At 45.2% G+C, this 25,972-nt stretch overlaps 1 protein-coding gene across 2 annotated transcripts in view; it reads right to left on the bottom strand.

Annotated features, from left to right (window-relative positions):
* The window catches only part of Carmil1 (capping protein regulator and myosin 1 linker 1), a 294,654-nt gene that overhangs the window by 98,948 nt on the left and 169,734 nt on the right, over positions 1-25,972 (bottom strand). For both annotated transcript variants that reach the window (XM_059263261.1, XM_059263262.1), the window contains exons 12-13: positions 9,171-9,257; positions 2,758-2,861 (exon numbers count right to left, since the gene is read on the bottom strand). In XM_059263261.1, the coding sequence (XP_059119244.1) occupies positions 2,758-2,861; positions 9,171-9,257 (191 nt within the window). The remainder of the gene's footprint in view (positions 1-2,757; positions 2,862-9,170; positions 9,258-25,972) is intronic.

Here is a 25,972-nt window from a genome sequence, read left to right as displayed (position 1 = left end):
GCAGACTTGTTGTTATCCTATCCCCTTCCTTAGGAGCGAAAACCCAAGGGGCACTTAGAGAAACTACACAGGCAAAAAACTACGGCCACGAGGAATCTTACGCCATACACCCCTCATTTACACGTGGCTGTTTGCTTGATTAGTTCAATCTTTATTGCGTAATCTGAGCACGGCTAATTGACTTTAACTCCTTAGTCTGAAACAGCACCTGGGCTGAAGTCACCCTATCAAAATTCGAGTCACTCAAAGTGTTAAGAAAAGTGCTGTTTGAATTTGAGCCGTGGATGGTCTCAGACTATGTTCTCTTCTCCCCAGTATAATGATTTTTCCATCTTTAGGGACTTCTAAAACTCTAACAAGATTGTTCTGAGGAAACTATTAGGAAAACAAAACCAAAAGAACTCAAAATTCAACTACTGCTAGAATTTCTTGTTTGGGGACACCACAATGCCCAAAATTTCCTGACCTCCTACAACCGTGCATGGGCATGAAAACAATGAAATAAATCCCTTTGATGTCCTTAATTTCCAGTGTAAACAGGAGCCAGAGTTAAGTTTCCCGACCCAGGTGACAACCTTGACTTCTCCTCTGCTCCACTGGGTGAAGCTGATGCTACAGAGGCTCATTCCTGAGCTAACACTCACTAAATGCTGCAGTGTGACTCTACGGTACTTCAGAAAATTCCTCTGCAGCCAGGAGTTCAAAAGAACACAGAACAAGACTGCAGACGCTGGACTAACCAGAGGCCCAGAAGGATTACATGGTGGCAAGGTCTGGTTTAGCAGAAACATCTTGCCTTCCTTTACATGAAATCCCCCTGGCTCTGCCTCTGACCTTCCTTCCTTAAGGCCATTTTATTTTGGTGTGGTTTTGCTTCCTTCTACCAGGTGGGGGAGCTCTTCCTCCCTGAAGTAGTGACGGGGCCCTTTACACGTGGCTTTCCCAGAAAGCAGAAAGCCATGAGTCTTTGCACCTGCTGAGGACTCTAGAACCTTGGTGTGTCCCTGGCTGGGAGCCCACGTTCACTCAGCCCCTTCACTGCACTCCCCTGTACCCAGAGGCAAACTGGAACAAGCTGTACCCCTGGACCAGGAAACACGGAGCTATTTTGTTGTCTGAGGTCTTTATTCATGTTCCTATTACAGATGAGTCTTATTATTTAACCCCAGCCTCTTCTTCCTGTTTGCCTTTGCTTTTGTTTCATTTATTTTATTTTAAAATATTTACTCATTTATATTATGAGTATGCACATGAGTGTATGTATGTGTGTATGTACACGAGTGTATAAATGTGTGTATGCACATGAGTGTATATATGTGTATATGCACATAAGTGTATGCATATGTAACATATCCATGCACACAGGGACCCACAGAGATAAGAAGAGGGCATCCGACCCCCTGGAACTAGTGTTATAGGTGGCTGTGAGCTGCCGTGTGGGTGCTGAAATTTGAACCCAGGTCCTCTGCCAGAGTAGTGAGCACTCTAACCACTGAGCCATCTCTGCAGCCCCTATTTTATTTTCCGAGACTGGGTTTTACTCTGTAACTCAGGGTGGCCTGGAACTCACTTTGTGGCCCAGGCTAACCTCAATCTCATTGCAATCCCCCTGTCTCAGCCTCTTGAGTACTAGGAATGTGCTGTCACACCCAGCGTTCCACCTCATTTACCCTCCACGGTGCCACCATGAAGGCTGTGGTCCTTCCCATGGAGCTCCTTGCTTTATCTTGGGAGGAAGCAGGTTTGAGGATCATTACGGAAGTGGACACCAGAATGACAAATGGAAGTCAAGAGGCAGTAGGAAACAAGCTCTGTTAAAATGATTGCAAGTGGGAGGGGAGGGAGCTCAGTTAAATAAGCACATCCACACAAAGCTTTCCTTTCACATTCCCCGCCTTCTAGGTAAAGTAAAACAATGAAATGAGAACAAATTCCAGTGTCTCTCATCTCTGTGGAGTAGTAGTATACAAACGAAGGCCCTTTCCAAACACCCATGGTCTGCATGCCCTGTTGCCAAAAGTAAACTCCAGCATGGTGACCAGAAGGGACCCTTTACCATGTAATGAACTCATAACTAACCCCACACACAACAGGAAGATCTGTCAAACATTTATATTTCTATTCAAGTGCATAAAACATACTGTTAGAATTGAGGGGAACTTTATCCATCTATCTGTCTATCTATCCATCCATCCATCCATCTATCTATCTATTTTTATTTTGGCCTTCAAAATCAAACTCTAACGAGTAGCTCCTGATTACTTTTATTTATGGAATAGTCGGTGACTAGAGTTATCCCAATGCCCCTTTAGTTAGCGACATAAATAAACAAAAGCTGGGCGCCTGGCTTGTACCCTCCATCTCAACACTGAAGAGACTGGGTTAGGACAATCACCTTGAGGTAGAGGCCAGCGTTCTGATACATAGTGGGTTGTAGACTGACAGCTTCTCTCAAAACTAACAAACAGCACCAGTATCCCAACAACGCTATTGGATGATGAAACTATTTCCAAAAAGGATGTGAACCTCAGCACCATGAAGTGGAAATGCAACTTGATTAAGACGACAGGCTACATTTAATTAAGGCAGGCTCCGGAGTTGTCACACCATTTCACAAGCTTTTAGCATGACTTTCCAGTGTGGTGATAAGAGTGTGGAAGAGGAACAAGCTGGACAGTAGGGTTAGAAGCGATCAATCGATCGATGGATCGCAGGCTTCCTGAAGACGGCCCCCTTAGAGAGGAGAGGAAAACTTACCGACAGGTCATCTCCACGGAGAGCATTCCCTGAGAGGTCCAGGTGGGTGAGGGTAGAGGCAGTCAGAGGGTTGGCACTGAGAGACTGACAAAGGCTGTTCACCCCTGCAACGAGAGAGACCCCTCAAGGTCAGGGTCCACTCTAAGAAACAATGAGGCTCGTGAGTTTCCACAAACAGCCGCATCGTCAAATCAACCTGCCAGGCCTGCAAGGCCAGAGCTCTGTCCTTGGAGGGGACCACTGGTTGTGGGTTCCGTGACAATCCCTCTGGGAAGCCAGACTTCTCACAGACAACCTGCACTTTAGTCTTATGATTTATACAAGAACAGAAAGTGTTTTACTTTCAAGTCCCAGAGTGACGAAAGCCATCTGGCTGATGATTTTGAGCCTACATTTAATCCTACCAGATGATTGTTGACTTCGTGAATAGTATTTAAATGATACACATGCAAATACCGGTCATTCAGGCTACTTAAGTATTGGGAGCTTGATAGAGGAATATATTATTCTATGTAAGTGCATTTATTGTAATACTTGGATTGAAGTGGATTTTTAAACAGTGACATGAAATGCTCACAATGTGAAGGAATCAAAAAGAATAAACTGTCTCCTCTGGTTCTTGTTAGAAACAGGGTTTCCACTATGTATCCCAGAGTAAACTCAAACAGGAAGAAATCCTCCAGCCTCTGCCTCCTGGGGTTAGGATGACAGTAGACCACCATGCCTGGCTAAAATGAAAACTTGCATTTAACACACTATAAATTTTTTATATTCATGACAGAAATGGCTCAGGCTGAACTTAACTGAGCTGAGAGGTAATCATTCCAACGGGAACCTGTAAAAGACCTCTGAGCTCCAGGGAGACTGAACACTGGGGTGTGGAAAAAGAGGAGACAGACACATTGAGAAATACTTCAAACAGGTATAAAGAAGAACTCCTTGACTATCAACTCAACATTTATTGCTTATAACATGTAGTATTATACAAAGACACATTCTTTGTCCTAGAATCTAGAGACCATCATGAACAATGTTAAATTCCAGAACTAACAGTGCTACATACAATACATACATGCATACATACATACATACATACATACATACGCACACACAGAGAGAGAGGGAAAGAATTTCAAAAATCCTTTACTGAAAGCCTATCATACACTAGACAGAGGGTCTGGGGCTCAAAGACATCACCTGACAACATACAGTGGCAGACACAGACAGAGCAACACAGGGGCCTTCCTCCCGGGGGCTCTGCATCACAGAAATATTCCCTGGGGACAGCCGTCCTCAGGATCCAGTGAGGCAGCTGCCACCAGCCACACAAGGACCAAGAGCACCCAATGCAAGGAGGTGAACTTAACTGATTTACAGATAGAACCTGCAGTATCATCCCAGAGTAACCCTCTATAACATATGTGTATACATGATATAGAATCTATATGAATGCATGAATTACCAACATCCTTTCTTTTATCCTGTCATCCATATTCATCTTTTGTGTGTGTGTGTGAATGTAGATGTAACCAACCTTCTTATTAAATAAGAAACACGGAACCAATGCAAAGAAGAAAGCCAAGAGGTCAGAGCTAAGAGCTAAAACCTTACCCTTCCTCCTGCAGTGGTCCTACCTCTGCATTCATGTGTGTATGGGAGAGGGAGGTATGTGTTCATGTGGAGGCAATTCATCAGCCTTAGGAGCAATCTACCTTGTTTGTTGAAATGGGATATCTTACTGACCTGAGGCTCACCAATTAGGTTAAGCTGACCAGTTAATGAGCCCCAAGGATTCACCTCTCTCTTCCTCAGTGCTGGATGACAAGTATCTGCCACCATACTGGTCTGTATTTTTCCTTTGTTTTTTGTTTTGTTTTTTTTCCCATGTGGGCTCTGAAGATCAAGATCTAAACTTCACACTAATAAGGAAAGTGCTTTGCTTTCTCTCCAGCCATTTCTCCAGCCCTCACTGGTCACCATTCTCTTTTTAATGGAATGACTGAGCCTAAAATATATGGAGAATAACAGACTCTCCTCAAGAAAATCATTTATAAAGTCATGTATGTAAGTGAAGTATTATAAAACCCAATAAATAAATTCCAAACTGAGAAGACCAAATTAATTCTGACAGCAAAGAGCCCCTTGGCAAGTGTAGGTGCCTGGCAAGTAGCCAGCCTCTGACTAGACTCCAGAGAGACCCCGTTACCAGCCCAGCATCATGTTTCTAAGGCAGAAGCCCCCCGCCCCCACCCCAGCCCATGTTTCACATGGGATGGCAGGAAGTCACACACGATAGCACTGGAGAAATTCGGGGCTCTTACGACCCAAACGCAGCACAGATTGGCATGCCATCCTCGGCTCTGGTTAGTGTGGGATTCTGACCATGCTTCGTATTCATGATTGGAGAGTTTACAGCTGGAAGAGGTGGCTCCAGATGGTCCTGCCTTGACATAATCTGCCAGCCAGCAGGATGCTCGTGTGAGTCCAGGAAGCCATCAAGCAGCGAGTGTCTGAGGTGAGTGAGAGTACATGTGGTAGGGGCCCTGGGAGATTTTAAAAAGTCTGTCTTCTATTATGGAACCATGAATATACATGCTTTCTAGGAACTAAAATATGCCACATTTAGTAGAAACTTCAAACTACCATTTCAAAATTCTAAACCTTTCAGAACCTGCATATGTGCCTTTAAGAAACCAGTATTTTTTAAACTGAACAGTTCAAGATACATGTCTTAAAAGGACAATTTAAGATTCTGTGGATCCTATTTTATAAACCAATACTGATTCTCAAAGCACATATTTTGATACAGACTCTTGATTATATGAAAGAGACAAGTCAGAAAACACTAGTTATGACAGTTTCGGGCACCGGATGTCCTCAGCCAAGGACATAAAGAACCTTTCTTTGCCAGTACAGTCACCCGACTCCTGCTACTCCGGAGAGACAGGACAGGAGTGGGGACAGGCCACCTCAGAACCCAAGCCTGTCCTGCAAAGGACAGATGGTCACTGTGCCCCTCATTTGTTTTACCATAACTAACAAATACAGGAACACAGCTGCATATTAGTATATGTAGAGAACTTCCATACATTAAGAAAAAATATTTAGCCCTGTAAATAGAAAACTGCCCAAGAATGTCAGGTAGCAACATTCCAAGAAGATACACAAAAGACTAAGGGAAAGTGGGGGAAATGGCCTAAGCCAGTGGTTCTCAACATGTGGGTCGTGACCCCCAAAGACCATTGGAAATTACAGCTATGAGGTAAAAATGAAAATGATTTTCTGGTTGGGAAGTCACCACAACATGAGGAACTGTGTTAAAGGGTCATAGCATTAGGAAGGCTGAAAAGCACCACTAGAGAAAAAGAGAATGCCGGGCGGCAGTGGTGCACGCCTTTAATCCCAGCACTCGGGAGGCAGAGCCAGGTGGATCTCTGTGAGTTCAAGGCCAGCCTGGTCTACAGAGTGAGATCCAGGAAAGAAAGAAAGAAAGAAAGAAAGAAAGAAAGAAAGAAAGAAAGAAAGAAAGAAAGAAAGAAAGAAAGGAAGAAAGGAAGAAAGAAAGAAGAAAACAAAGAAAGGAAGAAAATGGAACTCTCACATGCTTGAGAGAGCAAAAAGGGCATCTGCCACAGCAGCTCATGACTATAACCCCAGCACTCAGGAGGCTGAGACAGGAGGATTACCATGAATTAGAAGCCAGCCTGAGCTACAGAAGAAGTGGCGCACGCCTTTGATCCCAGCACTTGGGAGGCAGAGGCAGGTGGATCTCAGTGAGTTCAAGGCTAGCCTGGTCTACAAATTGAGTTCCAGGACAGCCAGGGTTGTTACACAGAGAAATCCTGTCTGAAAAAAAAACAAAAAGTAAACAAACAAACAAATCACAACGCACTGAGTGCCAACAGCCTATGCATCACCAAACACAGCCCACGTGGCTCTGCATGCACGTACGGACATCAGCACACAGCAGGAAGGTTGGGCCCCAAGAGTGATGACACTGAAAATAATCTTGGCTTACTTATTTAACCTACCAGTTACCTTTGAATTCTTCATCAGAAATATGCCAATAAGTTGATAATCATCAGAAAAGGGCTCTTCTGAGACTCAATTTCTGAGCATAACAGGAACAATAAAAGAAGTGAATCTTAGCTTGGGACCTGTATATGGTTTCTGGCAGCAGATCAGCTAACACTGACCTGGGGAAATTTCCCACTAGTAGTTGACATGCATGTGTTAGGGGTACATGAGTAAATGCACATGAGAAGGTGAGATGTATAAATCACTTCCAATTCCAAAACACTCCCAGTGTAATTCTATAATCGGAATGACGTTATGACTGCATGGACCATCCATCCTCCAGTGCTGCAGGCGTTTAACCGAAGCCCAGCTGGCGATGACACCCTGAGCCAGGGATGATCTCAAGCACAGCATGGAATGAGTAATGCTTCTACCAGCCAGAAACTTCAAAACCCAAATGCAGTGTGTTAAAAGAGAGAGAGAGAGAGAGAGAGAGAGAGAGAGAGAGAGAGAGAAGTTTGTCATGCAGCCTGGGATGGAGCAGGTGGGGAAGGTAAGCTGAGAGGTAAGAGCTTCGAAAAGAAAGTTGGAGAGAAGCTAAATGTCACAGTAAGCAGTTCGCTTAATCGGCAGTAGGCATGGGCGGGCTGCCCCAGGTTTGACTGAAAGTGGGTAGTAACCCAGGAGAGCACGCCACGGTGATGGTAATGGTCCTGACGGAGATGGTGACGGTACTGCTGGTGGCGATGGTGTCAGTGACGGTCACATCGATAGAGGTGACACTGACAGTGACGCTGACAGTGTGTGTGATGATGGTTACGGTAAGAGTGAGGGGCAGTGACGGTGAGGATGAATGTGATAGCCATAGTGAGGGTGACGATGATAACGTGGTGACTGTGACTCAGAGGGTGGCAGTGACAGTGAGAGCCACAGTCATAGCAATAGCAACAAGGGTGACAGCAGACCACGACAGCAATGGTTTGGTGCCAGCCATTGTGAGGGTGATAATGAGAGTGACAATTACAACAGTGATAATGGTGACAAAGAGTGTGATGGTGATGGTGATAGAGATAACGATGGTGATGGTGATAGAGACAACGATGGTGATGGTGATAGAGACAACGATGGTGATGGTGATAGAGACAACGATGGTGATGGTGATAGAGACAACGATGGTGATGGTGATAGAGATAACGATGGTGATGGTGATAGAGATAACGATGGTGATGGTGAGTGTGACAGTGATCGCATGGTGATCGTGATCGTGGAAGGTAGTGGCAGCTGCTGGCAGTATTTATTCAAGTGCCTGAAGCTGTGCCATGTTTATCAGCTCGTTGAATACCACTACTATGACAAAATGGCGATTCGTATCTATCTCACTAGTCAATCGGGGAACAGAGACGAGGACGGCAGTTCCCAGGAAGTGGGAAAGCCAGGCTTCAACCACAGGTAGTCTGAACTGACTGATGGACAGCAGAGAATGCCACTTAAGAAATGGTAAGTTGTTTAATTCTAGAAGCCTCCTTGAACCCCACAATGGCGCAGGCATTGTGCCAGGAACTGAAGATTCAGACACAAGAGCAGCATGGGCCCCAGGGGAGCCATTCTCCTAGAAAGGACACAGTACCGAGACAGTAACACCCTGGGTGTGATATATAAACAGACAGAGGAAGAGGCAAGTGACCCAGTGGTCTCAGGAGTGGGGAGTCTGTCGAAGCAGAATCCCCCACGGATGACGATTATGTCAGGTTCGCTGGAGCTCTGTGAATATCTGGAGACGAAAGGAAGTCCGGGCATCAAGCAGAGCATGGAGACAAATTAAGAGACGGGGGCGGGGGGGGGGGGGGGGAGGCTTTTCTGAGGCTGCTAGGAGCTGCTGCTGGGCAGAGCAACAAAAGGCACAGGTTTGAGGAGAGACGAAATAAATGACAGGGGAAGGAGGGAGTCAGACCTGAGAGAAAAGGAAACCATTTCTGAGAAGAGAAACTAGAATTGGGGGGCTATGGTGGGGACTCAGTAGCAAGCCCCAGGGCCTCGGTGTGAAGTGGACATCCGCTCTGACAGCTGGAGAGGGCAACATCTTTTGCCAAAAATGAACCAAGAGCAGGCGCCTCCAGGAAAGTGAGTTACGAGGCTAGAAGCAGCCAGCCGGTGAGCGCTCCCTGGCTCAAAGCTCAAACAATTAGGACTGCACGTAAATTTAAAAATTGCTTTCTACAAAGAAGCCATCTAAATTTAGATTATGAAATTTGAATTGTACAATATCTTTACCTTAAAACTGCCATCGTAATATAACTTGTCCGTTTTAATCAACGACAGAGCCGAGTAATAGCTGGTCAAAAGCAACAGGTACAACAGTCGGAGACACAATATGAAGCACATCATACATACTGTACCTTTAGGTGACAATGAGGTTTTAGATAGGTTTAAATGCTTCAATCCCTTTGGGAGTTTGGCAAATTGAATACTTAAGGAGGACACACCTGGGAAAGAAAAACAGATTGTTAGAATTTCAAGTACTTAGAAGCATGGCTGTTTTACAACGTGTGAAAATTAAGTAGGAGTTCAGGAAAGTGGATGTCCTTTTCTGTCTGAAGTTAGGGCTTCTTTTGTGGCCATTCTCTGTCCTGGCCCCCTTCCCTCTGTGCTACCCACCAGAGCAGAGAAGCAGCAGAGGCTATGCATACAAACAGTGTCTAAATCTTCATCCTTACATACCCCCCGCACAGTAGACAATGTCACTGGAGGCGGACCTCTGGCCTCCACACATAGGCACACCCATGTGCACACAGGCACACGCACGCATATGTGCACCCACATAAAGATGCACACACATGAATATAAAATAATGAACAAATAAGCTTGTGCTCTTCAAGTGGCTTCAGGTTGCTGGTGACCTGTGACCACCTGGGATATGTTCTCAGAGGTCGCTAAACAAGTTCTCCTAAACCAAAGTCTTGAATCCAAGCAGCCATAAAGAACTGTCTGTCCCTGTCCCTCTGTCTCTCGGTCTCTCTGTCTCTGTCTCTCTGTCCCTGGTCTCTGTCTGTCTCTGTCTCTGTCCCTGTCTGTCTGTGTCTGTCTCTGTCTGTCTGTCTCTCTCTGTCTCTGTCTGTCCCTGTCCCTCTGTCTCTGTCTCTCTCTGTCTCTCTGTCTCTCTCTGTGTCTCTGTCTCTGTCTCTCTCTCTCTCTATCTCTCTCCCTGGGTAAATAAGACACAACTCCTCTAGGAAGGGAGAGGAAGAGCCTCCCTCATCTTTGTAACCTCTGTCGTAATGAGCTGATCTCTCTTTGGAATGAACAGATGCAATTTCATTATTGTCAAGAGCAGGGTCATTTTAACTACTCAAGTAACAGCTCTGCCATTACCAGATGAATTCCGGTACTTAATTAGCTTATGGCTAACAACCTCAAACAGAGAGCTGGGTTTTGAGGCTCCGGATACCTCACAAAGAAATTCTCCTATTTAAAGTTAGGTGTCTTGTATAGTTCACAGTAGGTGTTGGAGACTGGAAATACTAGTTCACTCACTCAGGAATGGCCAGGAACTAAGTGTTCTTGTAAATAGAAATAAGGAACAGATGAGCAGGTACCCTTTCTAGAGTCCTTCAAGCAGCCTCAGACTGCAGGTGAATGATGCTCCCCACATGAATTGTAGACTATCTAAGAAAAAACCCAGTACCAGACATGAGGAACCTCTACTAGGCTATTGCTGTTGCCCTTGGTTACCTCTCAGCATTGAAGATAAGTACCCACCGCCAAAAACACTACACTCTCCAGGCACAGAAGTAGAAGATTCAAACTAGAGCGAACCCGAAAACCTCTAACTTGCCAAGGGAGGGAAACAATCAATGGATTTTATCCAATTGACCATTGATGAACTAAAACAAAGCCCAGCTCGGCAAGACAGCCCTAATGGCGCAATGGCGGAACTCATCTTGGCGGCACCCAACAACTGTCTCATTAGACTTACGACCTGCTCAGCAGGAGGAAAATGGTGCCTGGTACTGGACACCTAACCAACTACTTGAGGCCAAGGAGGTCATGCATCTTAAATGAGAGCCTGCTACTGCCACTTTAAGAGACCACCATTGCCAGCTGCATTCCAAACTTTGTCGTTATGCCAACAGGTAAGTGCAGCTCTCCCCCCCATCGGAGCTTCTCCTCACAGCAAGTGCACATCGTTACAGAAAACTGCAGCAGGTCATAATGCAACACAACTCCTGCACCTACAGCACAAGAAACATCACACAAGAGGGAGCAGAAGGATGGTAAGAGCCAGAGGAGCAGATTGTGTGCTGTGGAATGTGCCTCTAGAAACGATAGAGATGCCACACTCATAACACCACAACAACATGGCTGACTAACCAAACCTGAACAATGATAGTATCAATAGATACCTTAATAGAAGAGGGGAATCTCATGGGATTCCACCATTAGACAAAAAAACTACAAGCAGCTGATGACTGCTGAAAGAGAGAGAATTAGCCTCTTCAAGGGATGAGTCTCTTAATTGGTTATTCAGTACAAAGTGGCCAACCCTGATATCATATACACACAAGCTACACTAACCAGACTCAGCAGGTTGTATTTATATATTTATGCATGTATGTATATATGTGTAACAATAATAAAAAATACACAATCAATTGGAGGGGCAGGAAAGAGGGGAAGTGATATAATCATTTAATTTTAAAAATTAATTTCAAAGATTGCATAGGAATATAAATGTTATAAATATTCAAAAGTCAAAAAATGGACAGGAGGAGGGAGAAGGGGGTAGGAGGAGAGAGGGAGGGGAGGCTGTGGTTGGGATGTAAAATAAATAAATAAATAAATACATAAAATTTTAAAAAAGTAAAAAATGGCTTATCTGAATAAAAATATCAGATGCTAAGAGACATATCTATACATGTGTGTTTAAAAGTCAAAAATGGAAAAACATGAAAAAATACACCAAAATCACGAACTCAAACAAATATTGTGTAGTGTAATAAAATAAGTTAGATTTCCAAAGTATCACCAGAGATAAGTGTGACATTTCACCAATGAAGAGGCTATAATTATTCTAGTCTGTATGCTCTGACCAGCATTCTGAAAATCTATTAACTGAGTCTGACAGAAATGAAAACACATGTATTCCTACACATAGGCACACACATATACAGACAGAAATCCTTTCTCCAAAGAGCACTTTGAGCATACATGTACCAGTGGTGACCATAAGTTAAGTCACAAAGTGTATCTTAACAGTGCAATATTCCTTAAATAATGAGAATGGATAAAACTATTCTCTAACTGCAATACTGTATATTTTCTAAATGTTACTAATACTGTGAGATAAAACTAGACGCTTGATAGAAAAATAATCAGGAGATCTCCAGATACCTAAAACTTAAGCAGTATAAATAACATAACAAATGAAGCTTGAAAAATATTGAGTAGAAGAAAAATTATGATGCCAACGTTCATGAAATACAATTGAATCATTAGTCATAAAGCTATAAAAATAAATTTAACGAACGTAGTTCTTCAAAAATCTAATAGAATTAATAAATCCCACAAAGACTGGTTTAAAAGAGACTATCAGTGAATGCTTACAGACACTACATACACAAGCAAAGGCAAAAACACGCTACGCTTAAAAATTATTTTAGAAAAAGTAGACAAATTCCTTAGGAAAGACACAAGTAAAGCTCGTGTAGGAAGAAATAGTTTATCCCTTCAAGAACACACATCTGGAACTATTCCAGTGCTGGGGATTGGAGTCAGGGCCTTGCATGCTGAGCAAGTGTCCTACCACTGCACTACACACTAGTCCCCAAGAATTGAAATCTCTAAAATCCTCTCCACAAAGAGAAGCAAAAGCCACGAAGTACATTATGAGTTCTTGCTATCTAAGTCATTATTTATAAAGTTCTGTTACTTATGAACAACTGCATTAATCTACCAAAACAGGAATCCTTTTCCGGTGGTGAAGGCAGGAGACACAAACCCCACAGGTAATGTGTAGCATGAGTAGAGTTCTTTTTTCTTGCTCCTGGTAGTGGCTGCATTGGAATATTCACTTTGCAAACACTTATTACAATGTAAATATGGTGTTATAGCAGCTATGGGTCTTCTTGAATGAAGGACCTGGTGCCTAAAATAGAGCCATTGGGAGTGGTGTAGCCTCTGAGAGGTGGGGCTTTCTGGAGGCTGCTTAGGTCATTAGGGATATGTCTCCCAAGGGGACTGAGCAATTCTGGTCTCTTTCTCTTTCTTCCCTCACTAGTGATGCTAATGGTTTTGTTCTGACACAAGATCCATTCACAATGCAGTACCTGAGGAGAGGCCCAGAGAAAAAGTGCCAATCCACTGTGGAGTGGAGCCCGCAGAACTGTGAGGCCTGAGCAAGACTCTTCTCCTTCCACTCAGCTGTGAGTGCAATACTTGAGAGATTACAGTAGCCTGACACAGATGGGGTTTAATGGGCTTTTTTGAATGTTCTTTATCTTTCCATAAGAGAATTTATTTCAAAAAATAGAAAAAATAGAAAACAAGTGTGGCGGCACACACCTGTAATCACAACACTGAGGCAGGAGGACTGTGAGTTTGGATTTAGCCTGGGCTGCATAATGAGATCTTATCTAAATAAAAAAATTAAAAAAAATTAGGGGGAAGAATGGGAATGTCAGGCGCTCACTTTTAAATTGACAAGTGGTAGTTTGAATAGGAACAGCCTCCAGAGATTCATATGTTTGAATGCTTGGCCCATAGGGAGTGGCACTATTAGGAGATGCCTTGTTGGAGTAGGTGTGGCCTTGTTGGAGGAAGTGCATCACTGTGGAGGTGGGCTTTGAGGTCTTATATGCTCAAGCCCCTCCCAGTGTGACAGTTTACTTCCTGTTGCTTGTGGATCAAGATATAGAACTCTCAGCTCCTCCAGCAACATGTCTGCCTGCATGCTGCCATGTCCCACCATGATGATAATGAACTAAATCTCTGAAACTAAACCAGCACCAGTGAAATATTTTCCTTTATAAGAGCTGCTGTGGCCGGGCGGTGGTGGCGCACGCCTTTAATCCCAGCACTCGGGAGGCAGAGCCAGGTGGATCTCTGTGAGTTCGAGGCCAGCCCGGGCTACCAAGTGAGTTCCAGGAAAAGGCGCAAAGCTACACAGAGAAACCCTGTCTCGAAAAACAAAACAAAAAAAAAAAAAAAAAAAAAAAAAAAAAAAAAAAAAAAAAAAGAGCTGCTGTGGTCATGGTGTGTCTTCATAGCGGTAGAAACCCTAATTAAGACAACTGGCATCAACACTGCCCACTCTTGATCCTTTTCCATTATGTGATTTTTTTACTTAACAAAATGCATTCTATGGCATTAACACTCTATCCTTAAAGCCACACTCTGTATCTTCAAATCACTGAAAGCACTGTAGCTGGGATGGACAGGGATCCTGGCAGTCCTGAGCCAAGCAATACCACAAAGTCACTGTAAATGTAGCAGCTCAACGTTCTGCTCCAGGGAAAGGTTTGCCTAATGTAGCAACTGCGCTCTGCCAGGGGAGTTTGCCAGAGCAAACTGATCTGAGCTTTACTCAGATCCCCTGGAGTGTAACAACTCTGTTCCACTAGGGCAAAGTTTCCCGGGGGACTGTTACAGTTCTGCTCTGCCCCACCCCCTCCACCCTGGCTCCTCTGAAAGTTGTTTCTTCTCTGCTCCACTCCAGTGAAAGAAGGTCTCACCCAAACCGCATTCAAGAGATTTATTGGGAGAGAAGAATCCAGGAGGGTGGCTGCCTCTGCCAGGGTGAAAAGGCCGCAGCAAACTGAACAGGCACAGGGCTTATACAGGGTTTCTTTGAGTTGCAGTTTTTCCAGGGTGGAGATTTTCAGGGCAGGAATTGGTCAGATTTCAATCCCTGAGCTTGGACAAGCTCAGAGATTGGCTGGATTTCATGCTCAGGCATTGGTTGGTTTTCCTGCTCAGTGATTGGTTGGTTTTTGTGCTAAGTTGGTCAAGGGCAGAGTATGTTTCTTTGGCTTTGGTTTCAGGGCCAAAGTATGTTTCTTTCACTGGTCCTTTTTAACCCTTTGCTTCTGGTTTCAGGAATGAATTGGCTCTGGTCTCAGGGTCAGGGTGTGTTTCTTTGGATCTGGTTTCAGGGCCAAAGTGTGTTTCTTTGGCTAGACTTTTTACCCTACAGTCACTCTAAAAGTAATACCTATCAGGACAAAATTTATCTGCTAGACATTAGCATTAAACCTAAGTTTTGCTGTATTTGGGTTGATTTCACTTATTTTAACTTTCTTCTTTGAGGAGACACAGTTTTTAAACATTTAACGTGTGTGTGTGTGTGTGTGTGTGTGTGTGTGTGTGAGAGAGAGAGAGAGAGAAAAAAACATTGACATCTGTGAATGCCCATACTCAAATCAAAGACAAAAGTGGACCATATGCTTTAGGTATAGATGGAGTGTGTGCTTTACACAACCAGACATACCCACACCTCTGTTTACTCATTACCTGTAAACACATATTAAAAAAGGAAGCTACCCCAAACCCAGCAGTACTTTCTTTTGAAATACAACAGAGCAACTCAAAGCATCACAAGTGATAAAGAGCAAACTCCTAAGTTTCAAATACATGCAAAGTCATGCTGTGTAGTTCTGAATTATTTTTCAATAGGTCTAAAAGCAAGGAGAATTATTAGAGGCAAATAAATAAAAGCAAAGATAAGTATCTTTTTATAAAATTTTAGATAAGTAATTAGGAACATATGTATGTAAGAAAATACATCATTAAAAACATTTTCCTCAAGTAGGCCAGACTGGCCTTGAACTCTTGATCTTCCTGGCCCCACCTGCAGAGTGTTGTGATCATAGACATTTGCCATCACAGCTGTCTTTAAAACATATTTTATATCATAGAGGAGGAAGAGGTTATAATGAATTATTGTTCTGAATGGTTTAAAAACAAGAATTAAAAAAACAAACAAATACTGATTACAGCCCTTGTTAAAGCTGTTCCTGCCTTCCTTAGTGGAATGTGGCATCCATTAAGACAGTTTCTTCAACAAAATAAAGAGAAAGGAGGACAGAGGAGAGAATGGAGGGGAGAGAATAGGAGAAAAAGACTATACATGTGTACATCCTTGTGTACACACACACACACACACACACACACACACACACACACACGAGAAGTGTGATGTATTTACCCTGAGGAAGAGAAGAGTGAGACACTGGCCAGGAGAGCTCCACAAGCCACCACCCAAAGCCCTCGCTTCGGCACCGTTCCGAAGTAGAGTCTCAGCAGGTATGAGACTGGAGGTGTTACCAGGAGAAAGGGAGGAAACGCAGACGCTCTGCACTGGCTGAAGCTGGTTTCCCAATGGCGTAGGAGCAGAAAGTGATCACAAATGAACAACGTCATTACAGAAAGGACAGGGGACATGATGAAACTTTGGGCCAAGACTATTCAATTTTACCATTTGAATTAAACAAAATAAAGCAGAGCCTCCAGAACTGTGAATTACAACCAAGTTTACCGCCGAAAGCCTCCATTGGAGATTTTATTACTAGATCTTCCTAGGATTTTTAAAAGTATGTAGAAGATGTATATTTCCCTTCGAAATGCAACTGTTCTGGCTTCCTCTACTTCAAAGCATTTTTATCTAATGAAAAAGTAATTATACAATGTTTCATATGCTAATTTGCTGTCTATCACTATTAACTCCCATACACAGGAAAATTAAATTTGACATTGTAAATTTAACCCCATTAGTCACATGTGCACTTAAAAGCTTCCAACGCCATATACAATTCCAACATTGGGCCACCCTGGTGTCACTGAGATTCACATGGTGAGAAATGGGATCAATAGGCCCTGACTAATCTAAAGCATTATGTTAATAAGCTAACCAAATTCTGCCTGCAGAGCTCTAGCAATGTGATACAGAGAAATAAATGCAAGTCTTATTCTGTGTCTGTCACAAAGCATGTAGGGATCACCATGGCTCCCACCCCTTGGACAGCTGAAACAGGTTGACAGACATGATTTCGGAGCAGTCTGATTTGGAGAACCTACCTCAAAAAGCAAAACAAAACACAAATATATAGAGATAGGGACTCTAAAAATATCAAATTACATTAAAATTTAGAGATTTCAGAGCTGAAGAGATGGTTTAGGTTAGTTAAGAGCAATGGCTGCTTTTCCAGAGGAGCAAGTTTCATTTCCTAGCACACGGCTGTCTATACCTCCAGTTCCAAGGGATCAGATGCCCTCTTCTGGCCTCCATGGGCACGAGGCATGCACATGGTGCACAGACATACATCCGGGCAAAACACCCATACTCGTAAAATTTAAACCCAAAAGTTATAGATTTCTACCAATTCCTGTTGGAAAGTGGAGAAAAACTAAAACAGAGCTAATAACTGAATAAAATAAAATGAACCATTTCTCTCTTTCAAATAAAGAAAACCAGGTGTGGTGGTTCATGCCTGAAATCTAAGCACTCAAATGAGGAAAGCAGGAGGATCGTCATGAGTGATACCAGACCGGAACAGGGAGTGAGTTCAAGGAAAGCCTGGGCTACAGGGGGAAAGGTCACAGGGCTACAGGGGGAAAGGTCACAGGGCTACAGGGGGAAGGGTCACAGGACTACAGGGGGAAAGGTCACAGGGCTACAGGGGGAAGGGTCACAGGACTACAGGGGGAAAGGTCACAGGGCTACAGGGGGAAAGGGTCATAGGGTTACAGGGGGAAGGGTCACAGGGCTACAGGGGGAAGGGTCACAGGGCTACAGGGGGAAAGGGTCATAGGGTTACAGGGGGAAAGGGTCATAGGGTTACAGGGGGAAAGGTCACAGGGCTACAGGGGGAAAGGTCACAGGGCTACAGGGGGAAAGGTCACAGGGCTACAGGGGGAAAGGTCACAGGGCTACAGGGGGAAAGGGTCATAGGGTTACAGGGGGAAAGGTCACAGGGCTACAGGGGGAAGGGTCACAGGGCTACAGGGGGAAAGGTCACAGGGCTACAGGGGGAAAGGAATGGTCACAGGGGTTACAAGGTTACCAGGGCTTCAGGATCCCAGGGCAACAAGGTTACAGGCCTCCAAGGAAACATGGCAATGAGGTTATAGGGCTATATGGGAAACAGGGATGTAGGGCAACAGGCAAATAGGGCCATGGGGCTACTACAGGACCATGGGGCTACTACAGGACCATGGGGCTACTACAGGACCATGGGGCTACTACAGGACTACGGGGCTACTACAGGACCACGGGGCTACTACAGGACCACGGGGCTACTACAGGACCACAGGGCTACTACAGGACCACGGGGCTACTACAGGACCACGGGGCTACTACAGGACCACGGGGCTACTACAGGACCACTGAGGCTACTACAGGACCACAGGGCTACTACAGGACCACTGGACTACTACAGGACCACGGGGCTACCACTGGGCTACCACAGGGCCACGGGGCTACTACAGGACCATGGGGCTACTACAGGACCACGGGGCTACTACAGGACCACGGGGCTACTACAGGACCACGGGGCTACTACAGGACCACGGGGCTACTACAGGACCACTGAGGCTACTACAGGACCACAGGGCTACTACAGGACCACTGGGCTACTACAGGACCACTGGGCTACTACAGGACCACGGGGCTACTACAGGACCACTGGGCTACTACAGGACCACGGGGCTACTACAGGACCACGGGGCTACTACAGGACCACGGGGCTACTACAGGACCACGGGGCTACTACAGGACCACGGGGCTACTACAGGACCACTGGGCTACTACAGGACCACTGGGCTACTACAGGACCACGGGGCTACTACAGGACCACGGGGCTACTACAGGACCACGGGGCTACTACAGGACCACGGGGCTACTACAGGACCACGGGGCTACTACAGGACCACTGAGGCTACTACAGGACCACGGGGCTACTACAGGACCACTGGGCTACTACAGGACCACGGGGCTACTACAGGACCACGGGGCTACTACAGGACCACGGGGCTACTACAGGACCACGGGGCTACTACAGGACCACGAGGCTCTGGGCAACAGGGCAGGGAGGGAAGAAGGAGAGAGAGAAAGGCAGAAAATAGAGGTTTTAGCAGGGAAGGGAAGAAAGGGAAAAAGAAAACAGATTAAGAAGAAAGAATCTGAAAGTTAAGGGATATTGGTGGGTGAAGAGGAAACAGACTCAACCTACCTACCTTTTTATGTTCTGAAATTCAGACCTATGACATTTGAAAAGTATTGTGTTGCTTCACTCTACTTAACAATGAGGATATTAAATGTGATTAAAACGACCAATCAAGGGAAGCACTGTTTTATATCTGCCACAGAGAAACTTGACATTTGAATCATTGGAGCAAAGGTTTAAGAAACGCCTTTGACATATAGTGGAACAAACTAACTTGTTCAAACAGCACAGAACTGCTTAATTCTACCTCCAAAGGGGACCTGTATAGCCAGATTCAAAACTACCATGCACAGCACACTGATCTATTGACCTGAACAAGTGAGGCAGGAAATCACAGGAGGGAGTCTGCACACATGGTCTCCTCCATCATTGTCCCAGACACCTAAAGATGCAACAGTTTCCTCGCCCTTAAGGCATGAGCGAGAATATCTGCACCACATCCTCTGTCATCAGGTAGAGGCAGGAAGACTGGGGCTTCCTGGATGTACAGCCACAGGCTGCTCTTTCTCTGTGGACCATCTCCTCCCCTTCTCAGAACATCCTCCTGGTGGACATTCTCGTTATTAACTATTCTAAAGATGAGCCAGCTCCTGAGACATGAAGAAGTCAGGTGACATGCCTGACACAAGTCTGTCAACAGTTGGGGGGCTCAGAATCGAGCCCATGTACTACAACTTCAAACCTGATACACAGGGAGAGGCAAGATTAGAAGCCCCCAAAGAGGTCAACAACAATCCCAAGAGCTATTTCAAATCAGAGTCACCAAGGATGGTCAGAAGAGAAACACTGGGTACCTCGGGTCAACACTTGTAAAATAAACAGCATTAGGTGGGGATCTAAATCACCTTTAAGTTAAATAATCAAACTTGGAATAAAATAAGGAAGGAAGATGAACCTGACCAAGCTGACATCATATGAACTGAACTGAGCTAGGTAGGTAGCTCATCCTGTAAAACTGAGGTAGGAGGATCGCTGAGAGGTTGAAGCCATCCTGGGCTACAGACTGAGACACTGTCTCAAAAAATCCAAAGGAATGCCATGATGAAACCCATTGCTTTCATGCTAGACTATGGTTTTTTTTTTTTTTTTATTAAAAACACATAAAATTATATAACTGGAAGTTCACCAGGAAGAGGAGACTGCCATACTTAGGGAAGAAGATAAAGTGAGCAGAAGGCTTCACTGGCTTCCGGGAAAACATGTAACTTCAATTCAGGAAGCAAAAGCAGATCTGCAATCAGCATCACAAAGTGACAGACAACACAGAGTTCTCATACCCATCACTGTGGAGCTCACTATGGGGCCAGTAGACGAAGTCCTGTGAGAAGGAGGGTGTGATGGCTAGTATATGGTCAACTTAACACAAGCTAGAGTCATTTGGGATGAGGGAACCCCAGGTGAGAAAACGCTCCCCTCCAAATTGGCATGTAGGCAAGTCCACGAGACATTATCTTAATTGGTTATTGATATGGGAGGACCAGCCCATTGTGGGTGGTGCCACTCTTGGGCCAGTGGTCTTGGGGTGCCATAAGAAAGCAGGCTGAGCTCGCCTTGGAGAGCAAACCAGGAAGTAGCATGGCTTGCTTCAGTTCCGGCCTCCATGTATATAACTTGAGTTCTACCCTGACTTCCTTTGATAATGAGCTATGATGTGGAAGTATAAGGCAAATAAACCCTTTCCTCCCAAAGCTGCTTATGCCTGGTGTTTTATCACAAAATAAAAGTCCTAACTAAGACAGAAACTGGTACCAGGAGTGGACTATTGCTATGAAAGACCTGGTGTTTCTGAGCAGCATGGACAATGACTTTCCCATAGCTGCATAGACAGAGTCCCCTCATTAGTATATCTCCCCTCTATGTACTCTAACATCTCCCATGACCACAAGGCCATGTAATTAGGATGAAACAATACAGTTAGCTGGGAGATGCAGAAGAGAGTGATCTAGAGAAGGTGAGGGTCCAATAACTATTCTCCCTACATCCCTCCTTTTGTGAGACAATGTCAATAGCCCTATCGTAAAGGTCTCTTGTAAGCAGTCACAGCTGCTCTAAGGACAACGATGACAGCTGTTAGGTTGGAAGGCTAAGAGTACATAGCACCCGGTACCTCCCTCTGGTTTTTACATTCTTCTACACCCCCACCCATGTTCCCTGGGTCCTGGAGGAAGGTGGCATAGATAGGTGATTATTCTCCTCTGAAAGTTCACTGTTGGCTCTTTCAAGGAAGTTCAGTTAATCCCAGGAGTCAGCAGCTAAAGTGATACCAAAGTAAAATGTAAGCATGAAAAGATTCTATTACTGGTATCTGTTGGTCCGTTAGAAGAGCAATGTTTTGGTACAGTAGCATGGATTGGAGTCCCACCTTAGTTAGCTATCCAAGGACACCCTCCCTGAGCTGAACCCCTTATTCATCCTGGACATTTCCATGGGTCCTCTGTGCATCTCCTCACCTCTGATGAAGTGAATGAGACTGGCTCAACCTATGTGGCCAGGCCCAAGGCCAAAAGGGAATAGGGCAGCCCACAGGCCTGCTGCTTCCCAGGACCATGGCCCACTCTCAGGGCGGCTCCAGATATCCATCCCCTGGATTCAGCAGACTCCTAGCTAGCACTGTACTTCAGTTATAGTTAGCCAATGCCTCTCCACAGGCCACACCAAGCTGCTGAGAGGACCCCCTAGATGGGCACACGAGCTGTATTTGGGAAGAAGGGGGATGAATGTACACAGCATACTCAGGGAAGAAAGCTGCCAACCCCTAGATCAAGAATAATCACTTTTGCCGAGTGGTGGTGGCGCACGCCTTTAATCCCAGCACTCGGGAGGCAGAGCCAGGCGGATCTCTGTGAGTTCAAGGCCAGCCTGGGCTACAGAGTGAGTTCCAGGACAGGCACCAAAACTACACAGAGAAACCCTGTCTTGAAAAAACCAAAAAAAAAAAAAAAGGAATAATCACTTTCACCTGCACAGCTATAGTCCCTTATGTATCAGCTGATTCATGGCCTCCGACGCTCTTGGGGCCACCAGGAACCACAGCACACCTGGATCCTACACATATCCTGCACCCTAAGTATTTTGAAAACAATAAATTCACAATGCTCTCCATTAGCCTGCAGAAGACCCTGGCCATCTCATTAGGGAAGCAGCTGGGGAGGGGGGCAGGTACCACCCCTAGAGATCTTCCTCTATATATACCAGGGGGTGCCATCTGTGCCTCTCTGTTCTGTTTCTTTTACCCCTGTGGTGAACTGCTGGTCACGCTTTAAGGCCTTCCAAAGATTCCCCAGCACCACATCTGACTTTCTATCTATTTTGACTCTATGTTTTCTGACTCACATTTGCTTCCAAGTGACCAGGAAAGGCCCCTCTGCTTGGCTTTCTGTTCTCCTCCCTGCTCACAATTGCCAATGGGCATGATCTACCTGTCTATATTACCCCAAAGAGATAATATAATTCCCACCATGGGGCTCAGAAATGTCACCAGAGCTCCAGCCCTGCCTCACTGTCCTTCATGAATTAACTTCTTTCTCTGGTGAACGCAGTCCTAATGGGACCTGCACACGGGCCACCAAACACTGCCTCCCCCATGCCCAATTCCCTGGGCAATGCCTGTCTCTTCTATTGTCCTACAGTCTCTGATGACCGTGGGACCTCTGAGGATGGCCAAGTGTCTCTAATAGCTCCTGTGAGCCAGTCTGTCATGGGCGATTTCCCTTTGTACAGCCTTTGTCTCCCGGAGGACTGTGTGGTGATATTATTCAATTTCTCTGCTACTGTAGCACTTAGACTGACACCATCAATCCCATAATCGGCAGCCTCATGAGAAGGCTGGAAAGTTTTGTTGTTTGTTAAAAGGTTTTTCCAATTTAAGCAGTTCAGTTACTTTGTACTTCCCGATTACCGGTCTCTCACACTAGGCCACTGTAAAGCTCCCAGATGCATTTGAATCATGGATTATCTTATTCTCTGTATTAAAGGGAGGCTTGAGGAGTGTCATCCATCACTTCTAACTCACTTTCTTCCTCTTCATCAGCCAACTTCCCTCCTGTTCCACAGATTTGGATCCCAAAAGGACTCATCAAAGCTCCTCTAATCTATCTCCTTTTCTCCTTTCCGCCCACAGCCATAAGAAGTGGCAAGCCAACACCTCCATCTCCTGGCCTCCCTTATTGAATTTACCCATCAAATCAGAACCCAACCGGGGGTGGGGGTGCTGGAAGCATAGCCTCTTCCCACTCTAATTCTTCCTTCACACAAATAAATTCCCTCTGGATAGCCAGCTCTGCCTCAGATGAGTGTCTCAGTACATATAGCAAGAGCCGCATAAGTCCGCAGGAGCTGGCTGGTACTGCTTCTCCTTAGTGATGCTCTCAAAGACCGCAAAGTTTGCCTTAGACCTTCAGCTCTTCTTGGGGAATCTCCATACTCACCCAGTAGGGTCCCCTAATCAAGCAGACAAGCCTCTTTATACCAGAGAAGGCTGCCGTCACTCTGGGAACCTCCCCACCCTCCTCCTTCTGATGGCTCAGCCTTAGTTAGGGGTCTTACTCCCCATAGCAAGGACAACGCAGCTGTCACTACAGTAGAAGGCACCCCATTTCCTAACACAGAGAGAAGGGGCCATACTGGATTCCCTGCCTCTGATGCACAAAGACGCCCCCTGTCCCCAGCCTCAGTTCTTCATTCACAGCAGAAACAGCACCACTGTTCTTCTTCCCTGGTCTTGGGGGTCTCGTGCCAGTGGTCACGGTTGCTTTGATGAGGATGACAGCTGTCATGTCTCTCCAACAGCCTCTGATGCATTTACCCAGACCCTCTCTCCCTCTGCTCGCTAAATCACACTTTATGCTTCCTCTCCACAAGCCCAAAGGCTGCAGACTGTCCTTAGACTCTGGTACGACAAGAAGTCCGTGCTGTAAATAACCAGGGTTTGCTGTATCCACATTCACATCACAAAGCCAACAGACAAACTTTCTGTCTGAGAGCTGCCAAGGTAGGTCTCAGGGTAGGTGGTTCAGGGGCAAAATCAAATTCCACGTGGTGTTTAATGCCTCAGAATTCTGGTCTTTTAACACACTGAGATCCTATCTGCCTCAGGTTTGAGCTTCCTTGTAAATAATCATCACTGTCCCAGGCTCTCTCTTCTACGTCACAGGCCCTCCTCTCTGACCCTTCAACCCAGCCCCGCTTTTGATTGTTTTAAAATACAAATCATTGTCATTGGAAAGTTCAGAATTTGCTGCCATGGTGGCACACACCTATAATTCCAGCACTCAGGAGGTAAAGGCAGGACAAACAGGAGTTCAAAGACAGCCTAAGTTACATGAGACCCTGTCTTAAAACTAAATAAATAGGACAAGAAAGAAGAAACAAAGGTTATTATTCTTGAGACTGAAATTTCAATAAATATTCTGCACATAGCTAAATTTCCTATGCTATTCCTACCTATGATTTTAAAAACGACCAAGCATATTTGATAATTAGCCTAAACAAAAAGCATCCATGAAAAGCATCCATTCCAGCTGTGGAGCAGAGGTACCATTAAGAGCACCGTTATCCCAGCACTCAGGAGGCAGAGACAAGAGGCTGGGTCCAAATTTGAAGCCAGTCTAGGTTACATGGCAAGGCCCTGTCTATACACACACCTCTCCCCCTCACAGTGAGGCCTGTCTATATACACACACCTCTCCCCTCACAGTGAGGCCTGTCTATATACACACACCTCTCCCCTCACAGTGAGGTCTGTCTATATACACACACCTCTCCCCTCACGGTGAGGCCTGTCTATATACACACACCTCTCCCCATCATGGTGAGGCCTGTCTATATACACACACCTCTCCCCTCATGGTGAGGCCTGTCTATATACACACACCTCTCCCCTCATGGTGAGGCCTGTCTATATACACACACCTCTCCCCCTCACAGTGAGGCCTGTCTATATGCACACATCTGTCCCCCTCACCCCTCTCTCTCTCCTAAAAGAAAAAGATAATGAAAATTGTTTCTAAAGGCTCAACCTCAAGAGTGAAGTAGGTGTTGACAGAAAGCCAAGGCAGCGGCAAACCCAGCAATGAATGAACTGGGAGGAGAAATGGGCAAGTCTCAGGCTGCAAAAATATTTTTAGGTGTCCAAACTGAGGTAATGGGGACAGAATACACACTGGAGGTATGGTGAGCAAATAGCGAGCAATACTCACAATGATCCGTGGCAACCGTATCTGTAGCAGACACAGTTGATGGCGGTGGGTGAAAACATGCACAAAGTAGCATCGCTGAGGTCAGAAGGTGGAGGGAAAGGCATCTTTGTTGAGCACAGACCCTCACTCACACAAAAGACCCATCTATAAACTTCACCATGACTTTCAAGTGCAATTTTTAAAAGCAAACTTTTCAAAACAGAATGAAGTTAAATTCAATCCAACTCCATTTAAGAGAAGTACTTATTGCATATGAAAAGTCTTGCACTAGATGCTGTGTGTCTACGGGAGGGATAGGAGGAAGCAGGCATGGAGAGGGAGTGACAGGCAGTGGGTGCTCCAGGAGTAGGGCACAACTGCCCATGCTCAGCTATAGCATGGGCAGAATACAGTGAGTTAAATGAAAGAATTTCGGGGGCCCCAAGGGGAGGACCTGAGCGAAGAAACAGTACCTGAGGAGACAAGTTGTCTAAGAGTACATGAAGGATACAGGACAGGAGATAAAGGGCCTGAGACTCATTCTTCCCCTCCCAGGCCCACAACCTGACTTGTGGTCTCCTGGGTGTGTCTCCTTTCTGAGGATCAACCACACTGATGCTGGGGACAAATGTACCACTTCCATTTATCCACATGTATTACATCCCATTTATCCATTGATGATCACTAAGCTGCTTCCACACTTGTGTTTGTGTGTGAGAGTATGGTGATGTTTTAATTGTACTGAAATGTGATTTTATTTGTATGTTAATAAATAAAGTTGCCTGGGGGTCAGAGCTAATAGCAAGC

This window comes from Peromyscus eremicus, chromosome 5 (genome assembly GCF_949786415.1).
Source record: "Peromyscus eremicus chromosome 5, PerEre_H2_v1, whole genome shotgun sequence".
Lineage (NCBI taxonomy): Eukaryota > Metazoa > Chordata > Mammalia > Rodentia > Cricetidae > Peromyscus > Peromyscus eremicus.
This window is presented reverse-complemented; position numbering and strand designations above follow the sequence as displayed.